At 31.7% G+C, this 19,218-nt stretch overlaps 1 protein-coding gene across 2 annotated transcripts in view; it reads right to left on the reverse strand.

Annotated features, from left to right (window-relative positions):
* Nucleotides 1–15,398: 15,398 nt before the first annotated feature.
* Nucleotides 15,399–19,218, reverse strand: part of LOC145270927 (uncharacterized) — an 87,700-nt gene continuing 83,880 nt past the window's right edge. For both annotated transcript variants that reach the window (XM_080126477.1, XM_080126476.1), the window contains one exon: nt 15,399–17,311. In XM_080126477.1, coding sequence (XP_079982603.1) covers nt 15,906–17,311 — 1,406 coding nt within the window. In that variant the 3' untranslated portion in view covers nt 15,399–15,905. The remainder of the gene's footprint in view (nt 17,312–19,218) is intronic.

Genomic DNA, 19,218 nt, shown 5'->3' on the forward strand with positions numbered 1-19,218 from the left:
TTTTGTTCTATTGAATTAAATGGTATTTTTTGTTCTATTGAATTAAATGGTATTTTTTGTTCTATTGAATTAAATGGTATTTATTTTTTTGTTCTATTGAATTAAATGGTATTTTTTTGTTCTATTGAATTAAATTGTATTTTTTGTTCTATTGAATAAAATGGTATTTTTGTTCTATTGAATTAAATGGTATTTTTTGTTCTATTGAATTAAATAGTATTTTTTGTTCTATTGAATTAAATGGTATTTTTTGTTCTATTGAGTTAAATGGTATTTTTTGTCTATTGAATAAAATTGTATTTTTGTTCTATTGAATTAAATGGTATTTTTTGTTCTATTGAATTAAATGGTATTTTTTGTTCTATTGAATAAAATGGTATTTTTGTTCTATTGAATTAAATGATATTTTTTGTTCTATTGAATTAAATGGTATTTTTTGTTCTATTGAATCAAATGGTATTTTTTGTTCTATTGAATAAAATGGTATGTTTTGTTCTATTGAATAAAATGGTATTTTTGTTCTATTGAATAAAATGGTATTTTTTGTTCTATTGAATAAAATGGTATTTTTTGTTCTATTGAATAAAATGGTATTTTTGTTCTATTGAATTAAATGGTATTTTTGTTCTATTGAATAAAATGGTATTTTTGTTCTATTGAATTAAATGGTATTTTTTGTTCTATTGAATAAAATGGTATTTTTGTTCTATTGAATTAAATGGTATTTTTTGTTCTATTGAATAAAATGGTATTTTTTGTTCTATTGAATTAAATTGTTTTTTTTGTTCTATTGAATAAAATGGTATTTTTTGTTCTATTGAATTAAATGGTATTTTTTGTTCTATTGAATAAAATGGTATTTTTGTTCTATTGAATTAAATGGTATTTTTTGTTCTATTGAATAAAATGGTATTTTTGTTCTATTGAATTAAATGGTATTTTTTGTTCTATTCAATTAAATGGTATTTATTTTTTTGTTCTATTGAATTAAATGGTATTTTTGTTCTATTGAATTAAATTGTATTTTTTGTTCTATTGAATTAAATGGTATTTTTTGTTCTATTCAATTAAATTGTATTTTTTGTTCTATTGAATTAAATGGTATTTTTGTTATATTGAATTAAATGGTATTTATTTTTTCTTCTATTGAATTAAATGGTATTTATTTTTTTGTTCTATTGAATTAAATGGTATTTTTTGTTCTATTGAATTAAATGATATTTTTTGTTCTATTGAATTAAATGGTATCAATTTTTTTGTTTTATTGAATTAAATGGTATCTATTTTTTGTTCTATTGAATTAAATGGTATTTTTTGTTCTATTGAATTAAATGGTATTTTTTGTTATATTGAATTAAATGGTATTTATTTTTTCTTCTATTGAATTAAATGGTATTTTTTTGTTCTATTGAATTAAATTGTATTTTTTGTTCTATTGAATAAAATGGTATTTTTGTTCTATTGAATTAAATGGTATTTTTTGTTCTATTGAATTAAATGGTATTTTTTGTTCTATTGAATTAAATGGTATTTTTTGTTCTATTGAATTAAATGGTATTTTTTGTCTATTGAATAAAATTGTATTTTTGTTCTATTGAATTAAATGGTATTTTTTGTTCTATTCAATTAAATGGTATTTTTTGTTCTATTGAATAAAATGGTATTTTTGTTCTATTGAATTAAATGGTATTTTTTGTTCTATTGAATTAAATGGTATTTTTTGTTCTATTGAATCAAATGGTATTTTTTGTTCTATTGAATAAAATGGTATGTTTTGTTCTATTGAATAAAATGGTATTTTTGTTCTATTGAATAAAATGGTATTTTTTGTTCTATTGAATAAAATGGTATTTTTTGTTCTATTGAATAAAATGGTATTTTTGTTCTATTGAATTAAATGGTATTTTTGTTCTATTGAATAAAATGGTATTTTTGTTCTATTGAATTAAATGGTATTTTTGTTCTATTGAATAAAATGGTATTTTTGTTCTATTGAATCAAATGGTATTTTTTGTTCTATTGAATAAAATGGTATGTTTTGTTCTATTGAATAAAATGGTTATTTGTTCTATTGAATAAAATGGTATTTTTTGTTCTATTGAATAAAATGGTATTTTTTGTTCTATTGAATAAAATGGTATTTTTGTTCTATTGAATTAAATGGTATTTTTGTTCTATTGAATAAAATGGTATTTTTGTTCTATTGAATTAAATGGTATTTTTTGTTCTATTGAATAAAATGGTATTTTTGTTCTATTGAATTAAATGGTATTTTTTGTTCTATTCAATTAAATGGTATTTATTTTTTTGTTCTATTGAATTAAATGGTATTTTTGTTCTATTGAATTAAATTGTATTTTTTGTTCTATTGAATTAAATGGTATTTTTTGTTCTATTCAATTAAATTGTATTTTTTGTTCTATTGAATTAAATGGTATTTTTGTTATATTGAATTAAATGGTATTTATTTTTTCTTCTATTGAATTAAATGGTATTTATTTTTTTGTTCTATTGAATTAAATGGTATTTTTTGTTCTATTGAATTAAATGATATTTTTTGTTCTATTGAATTAAATGGTATCAATTTTTTGGTTTTATTGAATTAAATGGTATCTATTTTTTGTTCTATTGAATTAAATGGTATTTTTTGTTCTATTGAATTAAATGGTATTTTTTGTTATATTGAATTAAATGGTATTTATTTTTTCTTCTATTGAATTAAATGGTATTTTTTTGTTCTATTGAATTAAATTGTATTTTTTGTTCTATTGAATAAAATGGTATTTTTGTTCTATTGAATTAAATGGTATTTTTTGTTCTATTGAATTAAATGGTATTTTTTGTTCTATTGAATTAAATGGTATTTTTTGTTCTATTGAATTAAATGGTATTTTTTGTCTATTGAATAAAATTGTATTTTTGTTCTATTGAATAAAATGGTATTTTTTGTTCTATTGAATTAAATGGTATTTTTTGTTCTATTGAATAAAATGGTATTTTTGTTCTATTGAATTAAATGGTATTTTTTGTTCTATTGAATTAAATGGTATTTTTTGTTCTATTGAATCAAATGGTATTTTTTGTTCTATTGAATAAAATGGTATGTTTTGTTCTATTGAATAAAATGGTATTTTTGTTCTATTGAATAAAATGGTATTTTTTGTTCTATTGAATAAAATGGTATTTTTTGTTCTATTGAATAAAATGGTATTTTTGTTCTATTGAATTAAATGGTATTTTTGTTCTATTGAATAAAATGGTATTTTTGTTCTATTGAATTAAATGGTATTTTTTGTTCTATTGAATAAAATGGTATTTTTGTTCTATTGAATTAAATGATATTTTTTGTTCTATTGAATAAAATGGTATTTTTTGTTCTATTGAATAAAATGGTATTTTTTGTTCTATTGAATTAAATGGTTTTTTTTGTTCTATTGAATAAAATGGTATTTTTTGTTCTATTGAATTAAATGGTATTTTTTGTTCTATTGAATAAAATGGTATTTTTGTTCTATTGAATTAAATGGTATTTTTTGTTCTATTGAATAAAATGGTATTTTTGTTCTATTGAATTAAATGGTATTTTTTGTCTATTGAATAAAATGGTATTTTTGTTCTATTGAATTAAATGGTATTTTTTGTTCTATTGAATAAAATGGTATTTTTGTTCTATTGAATTAAATGGTATTTTTTGTTCTATTGAATTAAATGGTATTTTTTGTTCTATTGAATTAAATGGTATTTTTTGTTCTATTGAATAAAATGGTATTTTTGTTCTATTGAATTCAATGGTATTTTTTGTTCTATTGAATTCAATGGTATTTTGTGTTCTATTGAATTAAATGGTATTTTTTGTCTATTGAATAAAATGGTATTTTTGTTCTATTGAATTAAATGGTATTTTTTGTTCTATTGAATTAAATGGTATTTTTCGTTCTATTGAATAAAATGGTATTTTTGTTCTATTGAATTAAATGGTATTTTTTGTTCTATTGAATTCAATGGTATTTTTTGTTCTATTGAATTAAATGGTATTTTTTGTCTATTGAATAAAATGGTATTTTTGTTCTATTGAATTAAATGGTATTTTTTGTTCTATTGAATTCAATGGTATTTTTTGTTCTATTGAATAAAATGGTATTTTTGTTCTATTGAATTAAATGGTATTTTTTGTTCTGTTGAATAAAATGGTATTTTTGTTCTGTTGAATAAAATTGTATTTTTTGTTCTATTGAATTAAATGGTATTTTTTGTTCTGTTGAATAAAATGGTATTTTTGTTCTATTGAATTAAATGGTATTTTTTGTTCTATTGAATTAAATGGTATCTTTTGTTCTATTGAATAAAATGGTATTTTTGTTCTATTGAATTAAATGGTATTTTGTGTTCTGTTGAATAAAATGGTATTTTTGTTCTATTGAATTAAATGGTATTTTTTGTTCTGTTGAATAAAATGGTATTTTTGTTCTATTGAATTAAATGGTATCTTTTGTTCTGTTGAATAAAATGGTATTTTTGTTCTATTGAAGTAAATGGTATTTTTTGTCTATTGAATAAAATGGTATTTTTGTTCTATTGAATTAAATGGTATTTTTTGTTCTATTGAATTCAATGGTATTTTTTGTTCTATTGAATAAAATGGTATTTTTGTTCTATTGAATTAAATGGTATTTTTTGTTCTGTTGAATAAAATGGTATTTTTGTTCTATTGAATTAAATGGTATTTTTTGTTCTGTTGAATAAAATGGTATTTTTTGTTCTATTGAATTAAATGGTATTTTTTGTTCTGTTGAATAAAATGGTATTTTTGTTCTATTGAATTAAATGGTATCTTTTGTTCTATTGAATTAAATGGTATCTTTTGTTCTATTGAATTAAATGGTATTTTTTGTTCTATTGAATTAAATGGTATCTATTTTTTGTTCTATTGAATTAAATGGTATTTTTTGTTCTATTGAATTAAATGGTATCTATTTTTTGTTCTATTGAATTAAATGGTATTTTTTGTTCTATTGAATTAAATGGTATCTATTTTTTGTTCTATTGAATTAAATGGTATCTATTTTTTGTTCTATTGAATTAAATGGTATTTTTGTTCTATTGAATTAAATGGTATTTTTTGTTCTATTGAATTAAATGGTATTTTTGTTCTATTGAATTAAATGGTATTTTTTGTTCCATTGAATAAAATGGTATTTTTGTTCTATTGAATTAAATGGTATTTTTTGTTCTATTGAATAAAATGGTATTTTTGTTCTATTGAATTAAATGGTATTTTTTGTTCTATTGAATTAAATGGTATTTTTGTTCTATTGAATTAAATGGTATTTTTTGTTCTATTGAATTAAATGGTATTTTTTGTTCTATTGAATAAAATGGTATTTTTGTTCTATTGAATTAAATGGTATTTTTTGTTCTATTGAATTAAATGGTATTTTTTGTTCTATTGAATCAAATGGTATTTTTTGTTCTATTGAATCAAATGGTATTTTTTGTTCTATTGAATAAAATGGTATTTTTTGTTCTATTGAATAAAATGGTATTTTTGTTCTATTGAATAAAATGGTATTTTTTGTTCTATTGAATAAAATGGTATTTTTTGTTCTATTGAATAAAATGGTATTGTTGTTCTTTTGAATTAAATGGTATTTTTGTTCTATTGAATAAAATGGTATTTTTGTTCTATTGAATTAAATGGTATTTTTTGTTCTATTGAATAAAATGGTATTTTTGTTCTATTGAATTAAATGGTATTTTTTGTTCTATTGAATAAAATGGTATTTTTTGTTCTATTGAATTAAATGGTATTTTTTGTTCTATTGAATAAAATGGTATTTTTTGTTCTATTGAATTAAATGGTATTTTTTGTTCTATTGAATAAAATGGTATTTTTTGTTCTATTGAATTAAATGGTTTTTTTTGTTCTATTGAATAAAATGGTATTTTTTGTTCTATTGAATAAAATGGTATTTTTGTTCTATTGAATTAAATGGTATTTTTTGTTCTATTGAATAAAATGGTATTTTTGTTCTATTGAATTAAATGGTATTTTTTGTCTATTGAATAAAATGGTATTTTTGTTCTATTGAATTAAATGGTATTTTTTGTTCTATTGAATAAAATGGTATTTTTGTTCTATTGAATTAAATGGTATTTTTTGTTCTATTGAATTAAATGGTATTTTTTGTTCTATTGAATTAAATGGTATTTTTTGTTCTATTGAATAAAATGGTATTTTTTGTTCTATTGAATTCAATGGTATTTTGTGTTCTATTGAATTAAATGGTATTTTTTGTCTATTGAATAAAATGGTATTTTTGTTCTATTGAATTAAATGGTATTTTTGTTCTATTGAATTAAATGGTATTTTTTGTTCTATTGAATTAAATGGTATTTTTCGTTCTATTGAATAAAATGGTATTTTTGTTCTATTGAATTCAATGGTATTTTTTGTTCTATTGAATTCAATGGTATTTTTTGTTCTATTGAATTAAATGGTATTTTTTGTCTATTGAATAAAATGGTATTTTTGTTCTATTGAATTAAATGGTATTTTTTGTTCTATTGAATTCAATGGTATTTTTTGTTCTATTGAATTAAATGGTATTTTTTGTTCTGTTGAATAAAATGGTATTTTTGTTCTGTTGAATAAAATGGTATTTTTTGTTCTATTGAATTAAATGGTATTTTTTGTTCTGTTGAATAAAATGGTATTTTTGTTCTATTGAATTAAATGGTATTTTTTGTTCTATTGAATTAAATGGTATCTTTTGTTCTATTGAATAAAATGGTATTTTTGTTCTATTGAATTAAATGGTATTTTTTGTTCTGTTGAATAAAATGGTATTTTTGTTCTATTGAATTAAATGGTATTTTTTGTTCTATTGAATTAAATGGTATCTTTTGTTCTATTGAATTAAATGGTATTTTTCGTTCTATTCAATTAAATGGTATCTATTGTTTGTTCTATTGAATTAAATGGTATCTTTTGTTCTATTGAATTAAATGGTATCTATTGTTTGTTCTAGTGAATTAAATGGTATTTTTTGTTCTATTGAATTAAATGGTATTTTTGTTCTATTGAATTAAATGGTATTTTTTGTTCTATTCAATTAAATGGTATCTATTTTTTGTTCTATTGAATTAAATGGTATCTATTTTTTGTTCTATTGAATTAAATGGTATTTTTTGTTCTATTGAATTAAATGGTATCTATTTTTTGTTCTATTGAATTAAATGGTATTTTTTGTTCTATTGAATTAAATGGTATCTATTTTTTGTTCTATTGAATTAAATGGTATCTATTTTTTGTTCTATTGAATTAAATGGTATTTTTTGTTCTATTGAATTAAATGGTATTTTTTTTCTATTGAATTAAATGGTATCTATTTTTTGTTCTATTGAATTAAATGGTATTTTTTGTTCTATTGAATTAAATGGTATTTTTGTTCTATTGAATTAAATGGTATTTTTTGTTCTATTCAATTAAATGGTATCTATTTTTTGTTCTATTGAATTAAATGGTATTTTTTGTTCTATTGAATTAAATGGTATCTATTTTTTGTTCTATTGAATTAAATGGTATCTATTTTTTGTTCTATTGAATTAAATGGTATTTTTTGTTCTATTGAATTAAATGGTATTTTTTGTTCTATTGAATTAAATGGTATCTATTTTTTGTTCTATTGAATTAAATGGTATTTTTTTTCTATTGAATTAAATGGTATCTATTTTTGTTCTATTGAATTAAATGGTATCTATTTTTTGTTCCATTGAATTAAATGGTATTTTTGTTCTATTGAATTAAATGGTATTTTTTGTTCTATTGAATTAAATGGTATTTTTGTTCTATTGAATTAAATGGTATTTTTTGTTCTATTCAATTAAATGGTATCTATTTTTTGTTCTATTGAATTAAATGGTATTTTTTGTTCTATTGAATTAAATGGTATCTATTTTTTGTTCTATTGAATTAAATGGTATCTATTTTTTGTTCTATTGAATTAAATGGTATCTATTTTTTGTTCTATTGAATTAAATGGTATTTTTGTTCTATTGAATTGAAACTTTGTGTAACAACTAAAAAATGGGTTCGAATACACAAATTTCAAGGAAAAAGTTGTTTTATTTAGAAAATGAAATATTGACTCTTGAATAAATCACACCGTTTCTTGCTTCATTGAATGTACTTTTATGCAGAAATTTAAATTTGATGTGAACAAACATCTTGCTACTAAACTCTCTACATAGTATTCCTATAGCAATGGAGTAAGAGTTTTTAAAAAATACGGGAAGTAAAAAAAAAAAAAATAATTTTTTTTCACACATATTTTTTGGAAACGCAGGAGTGAAAAGGCAAACACTCTCTCTTTCTTTCTCTCTTTGCTCTCTATTTCTCTTTCTCTCGCTTTCTCTTTCTTTTTTGCAACCAAATGTAGGTCATTCGGTTAGTATTTAAAAAAATAAACTGTATCTTATTAATTTTTGTCCTAGTGTTATGAGTAGCAATAACAGGTCTCCTGCGTGTGAGGATCAAAGATTCACCGTCTTTCTTTTTTTTGTTTCACTTTAGGTCGAAGTCTGCAGAAATCCTTGCTCTCTATATTAGATACATAGATTTTCGAATATTTCACTGGTGCTAGATCAGACTGTCTGATGATATTGGCTTCCTGAGACGAAATGCACCTAACATTGATGCTTTTTGTTTTTCTGCTTCTCTCTCTCTCTCTCTCTCTCTCTCTCTCGTACTCTTTTTTTGCGATTTCTATTGAATTGAAACTTTGTGTAACAACTAAAAAATGGGTTCGAATACACAAATTTAAATGAAAAAGTTATTTTATTTAGAAAGTGAAATATTGAATCTCCTATAAATCACACCGTTTTTCCTGCTTCGTTGAATGTACTTTTATGCAGAAATTTAAATGTGATGCGAACAAACAGCAGCTGACTAAAACATTGGCTGTTGGCTGGATTGGCCGCTGGGTACATGTGATATATTTTTAAAAGTCAAGAGCCTATACATTCAAGAAAAAATTTACACATTATGGTAAGGAGAAAAACAGTGCATGCAAAAAGTTTACATTATCAAGGCCCAGAAGCCACTCGAGGATAAGGGTTAATGGGTATACATTAGTCAGTGTGATTATAGCGTAGTAAACATAAGTAGTGGGAATTTTGTGAATTGGATTACTTAGGGGGACGGTTCATCAAGAACTTGTTTACATTGGACTTGAATATATAGGTAGAGAAATGCATCAGCAGTGAGATATCTTATTGTTGCAAGACTCATTTATATAAGTTCATACATCACCGAACAAATAAAAGTTTAGCAAATTTCACAAGAAGTTTTTAGCAGCCGACACCTGCTACATCACAGGCAGGAGCTAATTCTCACGATTCGAGATTTGAAATCCATTTGTCCATTCACAAAGCAGCTCTTTATCACGTGACAGAGTATATAAAAGGTGAAATCTGAAACTCTCAGCCCTCTTTGATTCGGACCCCACGTGAGTTCTACAAGCTTTTACCCCAGGCTGAACGTGAGTTCTACAAGCTAACATGGCGACCTTTCAAACTTCCATTTATTTCCACACAAACTTTAAAGAACATATGCCAACACACACACTCACCCACGACAGCATGTAAACACACTGAAGTTTTTTTTGTATTTTTTTACATAGGCATCACCACTTATCAAAGCCCAGAGGCCACTCAAGGATAAGAGTTAAAGAGTGTACAGTAGTCAATTGGACAATATAGTAATTATCAGTAATGGAAATTCAATAAATTTGTTAACTTAAGAGGAACGACTTATCAAGAACTTGTTTCCATTAGACTTGACGACAACCATACTGTAGTCAGCGTGCAATTCTAAGAAACACTCGTCTAGCTGAAAACACTATCAATAATTCCCCCACTCTTTATCTGTGCCTAAACTTAAACGTAGATTTCATGAACAAAGCTTCTTTCTTATGTATTTATATCTATATATATCTATATATATATATATATATATATATATATATTCGCCCTTTGGTGAATGAACTCTTTTTCTGGGTCAACGGCCAACTAGCACCGTGTATATTTGTGTGTGTGTGTATATGTGTATTGGGGTAGAGAGGGCTCCCGTAAGCCATGGTGAAGGCAATCTTTCTAGGAGAAGCAAATCTCTGACTTAAAAAACCATAAAGCGGAAGACCATTACCCGCATTAAGCTGGTCTGCAGTTTAATTTGTTGCTGGCTATCTTGCTCTTGCTTGTTGCTGGATCTCAACATTTTGAACCGAGAGAGAGACTTAGCTGTCGTACAAAGCTAAGACTCTGTAACATCATATTTGTATAGATACTCCCTCAGGCATTTGGGCTCATGGATTTTAAATGTCTGAGGGAGTGGCACTCGTCTGACAAGACGTTGCAATCATCATCATATATATATATATATATATATATATATATATATATATAACTTCAGTCCCTTCAGCTATAATCGAAACCAAAATCAAAACATGTGAAGAATTCTTGATAGAATTATTTATAAAAAAAAGATTATTGGAGTGGCATTAGCTATAATTGAAACTGAAAGCAAACTTATCAAGAATTCTTAGTAAAATTATTTATAAAAAAATTAAATGACTTCAGTGCCATCAGCTATAATCGAAACCTAAAACCAAAACTTATGAATTCTTGGTAAAATTATTTATAACAAGAAATGGAAGTATATAACAATTAAATGACCCAGATGTAAGCGTGACACACAAAATAACACACGCGCTATCGTATTAATAGATTTATAGATTTTAACATTTCCTACCCTCCACAGCTGATTTTTGGCCCCAGCAACATAGCTAAAAAGATGGGACGGCTAACCCTAACCCTACACAGCTGATTGTTTGGCCCCAGCAACATAGCTAAAAAGATGGGACGGCTAACGCTAACCCCACACAGCTGATTTTTGGCCCCAGCAACATAGCTAAAAAGATGGGACGGCTAACCCAAACCCTACACAGCTGAATTTTTGGGCCTCAGCAACATAGCTAAAAAGATGAGACGGCTAATCCTAACCCTACACAGCTGATTTTTGACCCCAGCAACATAGCTAAAAAGATGAGACAGCTAACCCTAACCCTACACAGCTGATTTTTGGCCCCAGCAACATAGCTAAAAAGATGGGACAGCTAACCCTAACCCTACACAGCTGATTTTTGGCTCCAGCAACATAGCTAAAAAGATGGGACGGCTAACCCTAACCCTACACAGCTGATTCTTGGCCTCAGCAACATAGCTAAAAAGATGAGACGGCTAACCCAAACGCTACACAGCTGATTTTTGGCCCTAGCAACATAGCTAAAAAGATGGGACGGCTAACCCTAACCCTACACAGCTGATTGTTTGGCCCCAGCAACATAGCTAAAAAGATGAGACGGCTATACCTAACCCTACACAGCTGATTTTTGGCCCCCAGCAACATAGCTAAAAAGATGAGACAGCTAACCCTAACCCTACACAGCTGATTTTTTGGCCCCAGCAACATAGCTAAAAAGATGAGACAACTAACCCTAAACCTACACAGCTGATTGTTTGGCCTCCAACAACATAGCTAAAAAGAGGAGACGGCTAACCCTAACTCTACACAGCTGACTTTTTGGGCCCCAGCAACATAGCTAAAAAGATGAGACAGCTAACCTTAACACTACACAGCTGATTTTTTGGCCCTAGCAACATAGCTAAAAAGATGAGACGGCTATACCTAACCCTACACAGCTGATTTTTGGCCCCCAGCAACATAGCTAAAAAGATGAGACGGCTATACCTAACCCTACACAGCTGATTTTTGGCCCCCAGCAACATAGCTAAAAAGATGAGACAGCTAACCCTAACCCTACACAGCTGATTTTTTGGCCCCAGCAACATAGCTAAAAAGATGAGACAACTAACCCTAAACCCTACACAGCTGATTTTTTGGCCCCAGCGACATAGCTAAAAGATGAGACGGCTGATATTTCATCTTTCTATCAATACGGTATTAAATAATTTTGCTTATTGTCTTTTTGGCTAATTCTTGCTTGATTGGGTCAGGGTCCAAAGGTCTAAGAAGAAATCATTTAAAGGACAATGGGACCTAATGAATTAAACTGAATATTATGATGACCCTGGAGATAATCAACACATCTTAACAGTAGCTGCTAGACAAATCATGAATACCGAAAAAAAAAACCTTTGGAAGTACAGTAAGCGAAAGTGACCAATTTTTTTTTTTTTTAAGGCCATTTGTGAAAGCCTTCCCAAAGAAATTTTGGGAAACTGATGTTTGCAAATATATCCATGTTTTGGCAAGATGGTAATATCCTGTCCAGCGGCACCAATTCTTCGTCTTCTATGAGATTGATGCGTGTCAAAGTGGATATTTCACAATAGATTTTATCGAAACTTAGACTGCTTACCCTAACCCTACACAGCTGATTTTTTGGCCCTAGCAACATAGCTAAAAAGATGAGATGGCTAACCCTAACCCTACACAGCTGATTTTTTGGCCCCAGCAACATAGCTAAAAAGATGAGACGGCTAACCCTAACCCTACACAGCTGATTTTTTGGCCCCAGCAACATAGCTAAAAAGATGAGACGGCTAACCCTAACCCTACACAGCTGATTTTTTGGCCCCAGCAACATAGCTAAAAAGATGAGACGGCTAACCCTAACCCTACACAGCTGATTATTGGCTCCAGCAACATAGCTAAAAAGATGAGACGGCTAACCCTTACCCTACACAGCTGATTTTTTGGGCCCAGCAACATAGCTAAAAAGATGAGACTGCTAACCCTAACCCTACACAGCTGATTTTTGGCCCCCAGCAACATAGCTAAAAAGATAAGACAGCTAACCCTAACCCTACACAGCTGATTTTTGGCCTCCAGCAACATAGCTAAAAAGATGGGACGACTAACCCTAACCCTACACAGCTGATTTTTTGGGCCTCAGCAACATAGCTAAAAGATGAGACGGCTATACCTAACCCTACACAGCTGATTTTTTGGGCCCCAGCAACATAGCTAAAAAGATGAGACAGCTAACCTTAACCCTACACAGCTGATTTTTGGCCCCAGCAACATAGCTAAAAAGATGGGACGGCTAACCCTAACCCTACACAGCTGATTTTTTGGCCCCAGCAACATAGCTAAAAAGATGAGACGGCTAACCCAAACCCTACACAGCTGATTTTTGGCCCCAGCAACATAGCTAAAAAGATGGGACGGCTAACCCTAACCCTATACAGCTGATTTTTGGCCCCAGCAACATAGCTAAAAAGATGGGACGACTAACCCTAACCCTACACAGCTGATTTTTGGCCCCAGCAACATAGCTAAAAAGATGGGACTGCTAACCCTAACCCTACACAGCTGATTTTTGGCCCCAGCAACATAGCTAAAAAGATGGGACGGCTAACCCTAACCCTACACAGCTGATTTTTGGGCCCAGCAACATAGCTAAAAAGATGAGACGGCTATACCTAACCCTACACAGCTGATTTTTGGCCCCCAGCAACATAGCTAAAAAGATGAGACAGCTAACCCTAACCCTACACAGCTGATTTTTTGGCCCCAGCAACATAGCTAAAAAGATGAGACAACTAACCCTAAACCCTACACAGCTGATTTTTTGGCCCCAGCGACATAGCTAAAAGATGAGACGGCTGATATTTCATCTTTCTATCAATACGGTATTAAATAATTTTGCTTATTGTCTTTTTGGCTAATTCTTGCTTGATTGGGTCAGGGTCCAAAGGTCTAAGAAGAAATCATTTAAAGGACAATGGGACCTAATGAATTAAACTGAATATTATGATGACCCTGGAGATAATTAACACATCTTAACAGTAGCTGCTAGACAAATCATGAATACCGAAAAAAAAACCTTTGGAAGTACAGTAAGCGAAAGTGACCAATTTTTTTTTTTTTTAAGGCCATTTGTGAAAGCCTTCCCAAAGAAATTTTGGGAAACTGATGTTTGCAAATATATCCATGTTTTGGCAAGATGGTAATATCCTGTCCAGCGGCACCAATTCTTCGTCTTCTATGAGATTGATGCGTGTCAAAGTGGATATTTCACAATAGATTTTATCGAAACTTAGACTGCTTACCCTAACCCTACACAGCTGATTTTTTGGCCCTAGCAACATAGCTAAAAAGATGAGATGGCTAATCCTAACCCTACACAGCTGATTTTTGGCCCCCAGCAACATAGCTAAAAAGATGAGACGGCTAACCCTAACCCTACACAGCTGATTTTTGGGCCCAGCAACATAGCTAAAAAGATGAGACGGCTAACCCTAACCCTACACAGCTGATTTTTGGGCCCAGCAACATAGCTAAAAAGATGAGACGGCTATACCTAACCCTACACAGCTGATTTTTGGCCCCCAGCAACATAGCTAAAAAGATGAGACGGCTAACCCTAACCCTACACAGCTGATTATTGGCTCCAGCAACATAGCTAAAAAGATGAGACGGCTAACCCTTACCCTACACAGCTGATTTTTTGGGCCCAGCAACATAGCTAAAAAGATGAGACTGCTAACCCTAACCCTACACAGCTGATTTTTGGCCCCCAGCAACATAGCTAAAAAGATAAGACAGCTAACCCTAACCCTACACAGCTGATTTTTGGCCTCCAGCAACATAGCTAAAAAGATGGGACGGCTAACCCTAACCCTACACAGCTGATTTTTTGGGCCTCAGCAACATAGCTAAAAGATGAGACGGCTATACCTAACCCTACACAGCTGATTTTTTGGGCCCCAGCAACATAGCTAAAAAGATGAGACAGCTAACCTTAACCCTACACAGCTGATTTTTGGCCCCAGCAACATAGCTAAAAAGATGGGACGGCTAACCCTAACCCTACACAGCTGATTTTTTGGCCCCAGCAACATAGCTAAAAAGATGAGACGGCTAACCCAAACCCTACACAGCTGATTTTTGGCCCCAGCAACATAGCTAAAAAGATGGGACGGCTAACCCTAACCCTATACAGCTGATTTTTGGCCCCAGCAACATAGCTAAAAAGATGGGACGACTAACCCTAACCCTACACAGCTGATTTTTGGCCCCAGCAACATAGCTAAAAAGATGGGACTGCTAACCCTAACCCTACACAGCTGATTTTTGGCCCCAGCAACATAGCTAAAAAGATGGGACGGCTAACCCTAACCCTACACAGCTGATTTTTGGCCCCAGCAACATAGCTAAAAAGATGAGACAGCTAACCCTAACCCTACACAGCTGATTTTTTGGGCCCCAGCAACATAGCTAAAAAGATGAGACGGCTAACCCTTACCCTACACAGCTGATTTTTTGGCCCCAGCAACATAGCTAAAAAGATTAGACGGCTAACCCTAACCCTACACAGCTGATTTTTGGGCCCAGCAACATAGCTAAAAAGATGAGACGGCTATACCTAACCCTACACAGCTGATTTTTGGCCCCCAGCAACATAGCTAAAAAGATGAGACAGCTAACCCTAACCCTACACAGCTGATTTTTTGGCCCCAGCAACATAGCTAAAAAGATGAGACAACTAACCCTAAACCCTACACAGCTGATTTTTTGGCCCCAGCGACATAGCTAAAAGATGAGACGGCTGATATTTCATCTTTCTATCAATACGGTATTAAATAATTTTGCTTATTGTCTTTTTGGCTAATTCTTGCTTTATTGGGTCAGGGTCCAAAGGTCTAAAACATTTAAAAATCATTTAAAGGACAATGGTACCTAATGAATTAAACTGAATATTATGATGACCCTGGAGATAATTAACACATCTTAACAGTAGCTGCTAGACAAATCATGAATACCGAAAAAAAAAACCTTTGGAAGTACAGTAAGCGAAAGTGACCAATTTTTTTTTTTTTTAAGGCCATTTGTGAAAGCCTTTCCAAAGAAATTTTGGGAAACTGATGTTTGCAAATATATCCATGTTTTGGCAAGATGGTAATATCCTGTCTAGCGGCACCAATTCTTCGTCTTCTATGAGATTGATGCGTGTCAAAGTGGATATTTCACAATAGATTTTATCGAAACTTGCTTTATCTGTAAGAGACTTGGTCTTTTCTTCTGTCGACTCTTGTAACTTATCAACTTCTTTTGTTTTCTCATAGTTTTCAAACGATTCAACAGCGTCAACGGAAACACGTTGACTATTTCTCGAAGTGCAGAAGATGTTGCCTCCGAGCAAAGAATTTTGCAGATGTTGGTTTGTAGCGGGTGGAATTTGCAGTTGCTGAGAAGGAGAAGTGACTGCTGAATTCAGAATCAACCGGTCATTACTGAAATCATGTTGGGACTGGATATTTTGCGTAAAGTCAGTTATGGTTCCGATAGGTGTAGCAGTGAAGTTAGCCGACATGTTGGCTGATGAACTGGCAGAGTCATCATCTGATGCAGCGTTCTTATTTTGCAATGAAGGAAATGAGGAAGATTTACTGTCGAGCTTCAGGATCCGATTGGCAATATTAATCGAGTAACTTGAAGTCTGTTTAGAACAATTCGGGAACTTAGTTTTGGATATCATAGCTGACTTGGACATTGGCTGTTGAGCAGAAAGATTTGTTTCATTGCCAGAAATAATAGCTAACTTGGACATTGGCTGTTGACTTGACTGATTAATTTTATTGTCAGAAATAATGGCTGACTCGGACATTGGTTGTTGGCAAGATAGATTCATTTTATTGTCAGATTTGATGACCGACTCGGACATTGGTTGTTGGCAAAATAAATTCATTTTATCGGATCTGATGACTGACTCGGACATTGGCTGTTGATTAGCTTGATTCGTTTTACTTTTTGATATGGATAATTGCGATATTGGTTGTTGACTTTTACGCAAAGCAGAACCATCTCGCACTTTCATTCTTTTTTTAATCTTTGGTTTCTTTTTCTGACTGCAGTTTACAGAATAAATTGTGCTTGCGCTTTCGGATTCAAGTTCGAAATTTTTTGTAAAAGTTTTATCCTGGGAAAACGAAGGCAGATTCTTTCGCGAGAGCATAGGCTGTCCCTTCGTTGCAATTTCGGCCTCTTTGCACCAATTATAATCGAGCACTTTCATCTTTTTTGTGATGACGTTGTGCTCCTGGAATAACAACAGCAGCTTGTGCTGACGACTCTGCAAGAGACTTATCCTCTTCTTCAGGGATTCACGACATTTATTGGACGGCACTTTTCGCATGCAATCAGCCTTCAGTGATTCGCACAAGACCACATGCTGTAGTTTGATGGAAAAAAGCATCTGTTTGGCGTTGGCCAAAAGGTTTTTGTCTGCAAAGAAATAAAGCAAAGTTATTCAAGGAATAAAAGGACGTCGTAGCTTTCTAAATATTGTTTTTAATAAGCAACAAGAACGAAAACTGAATGCTTTCCACATGCGCAAACTCAAACGTCTTTTAGGCATCTCTTGACAGGATCGAGCCACAAACACAGTCGTCTTGTTCCAGGCTGGCATACCAAGCATGCTTGCCATTCTAACTCAGAGACACTTGCCTTGGATCAATCATGTGTGCAACATGGAAGTTCGTCGTATCCCAAGGGACATCCTGTATGGCATGCTGGTCTCTGGAACACAGCTACTCGAACGACCAACTCTGCGCTACAGGCACACCTGTGACAGAGACCTGAAGATCTCGACTTAGTGTCATCTAGTGTCATCTAATCGCACAGCCTGATGAGTAAATGTAAAGGACGACGTCAAATTAGCAGAAAAGAAGAGAGAAGGACAATGTGACGAAAAGAGAACCTACAGGCGAGAGAGGATACAGTCCAACACTGCCATCCTTACCATCCGTACCGTTGACTATAACTGCAGCAACTGCCAATGTAGCTGCAAATCTAGCCATGAGAGTGTGGCACAACACCTTGCAGACACTTAGAGTATACTAGGCCTGCGTGTTCAGTAATCTTTTTTAAAGTAGTCTGGAACTTTGTACTCACATCAGGAACGAAGACAATGCTTTCCACATGCACAACCTCAAACGTCTTTTGGGAATCCCTTGACAGGATTGAGTCACAAACGTAGTCGTCTTGTCCCCGGCTGGTATACCAAGCATGTTTGCCATTCTAGCTCAGAGACACTTGCGCTGGCATGGTCATGTATGCAGGATGGAAGATGGTTGCATCCCAAACAACATCCTGTATGGTGAGCTCATCTCTGGAACACAGTCAATCAGCCGACCAACTCTACGCTACAAGGACACCTGCAGCAGAGACCTGAAGACATGTGGCATTCAGCCACAAGATCTTGAGTCAGAGACATGTATGGAGTACTGTTGTCATATTTGGGATGGTGCATCTGCTACATGTCTCTCACTCCTGGACAAGGTTCAAAAGAGAGTCACCAACCTGATAGGTCCTGAACTGTCATCTAGACTTCAACTTCTGTCCCATCAACGAAATGTTGCATCCCTCTGTCTTTTCTACAAATACTTTGATGGTGAATGCTCTGATGAACTACAAGCACTTGTGCCCCCTCGACGTGAATACCACCGACAAACCCGACAAGCAACTAGAGATCCCTTTGTCTGTTTTACGAACTACAAGCACTTGTACCCCTTCGACATAAAGCAGCAAAATCCCACCCCTCCTACACAGTAGAAATCCCTAGATGTAAGAAAGCCTTCTACTCCAATAGTTTCTTCCCCAGAACTGCTAGACTTTGGAACTCCCTTCCGGGATTCTGCTTTCCCAACTGTACTGACATGCAGAAGTTCAAGTGTAATGTGAACAGATATCTTGCTACTCAACTCCCTTCATAATACCCCTGCAACTTACGTTCCCGATAGTAGCCCCTTAGGGCCTTGATAAGTGGTGACTAAATCATATTGTAGACACGTTTTACTGGACGTGAGGGTCAGCTTTTCTCTCATGAAATCAACATTTTTCTGTAAGTAAGAAGAACTTTAGATAAGCGGAAAATGAGATTAGGACACATCATGCCAGCTCACATTTTCAAAGTCAGCTTGAAAGTCAACACCAAAGTGTACCTGGATGTGCTTAAGAGTGTGGTGATCCCCTATTGGAATCAGCTGGCTACTGGCAGACCCTGGGTGTGGCAGCAAGCCTCAGCGCTGGCTCATAACTCCAAAGAGACCCAAGGAGTGCTACGAAATTGTATCCTTCTCTCACTGGCCGCTCTCCTCCACTGACCTGAAACCGCTGGACTACTTCGTTTG

Source organism: Euprymna scolopes, chromosome 46 (genome assembly GCF_053919585.1).
Source record: "Euprymna scolopes isolate OS-2025 chromosome 46, ASM5391958v1, whole genome shotgun sequence".
Classification (NCBI taxonomy): Eukaryota; Metazoa; Mollusca; class Cephalopoda; order Sepiida; family Sepiolidae; genus Euprymna; species Euprymna scolopes.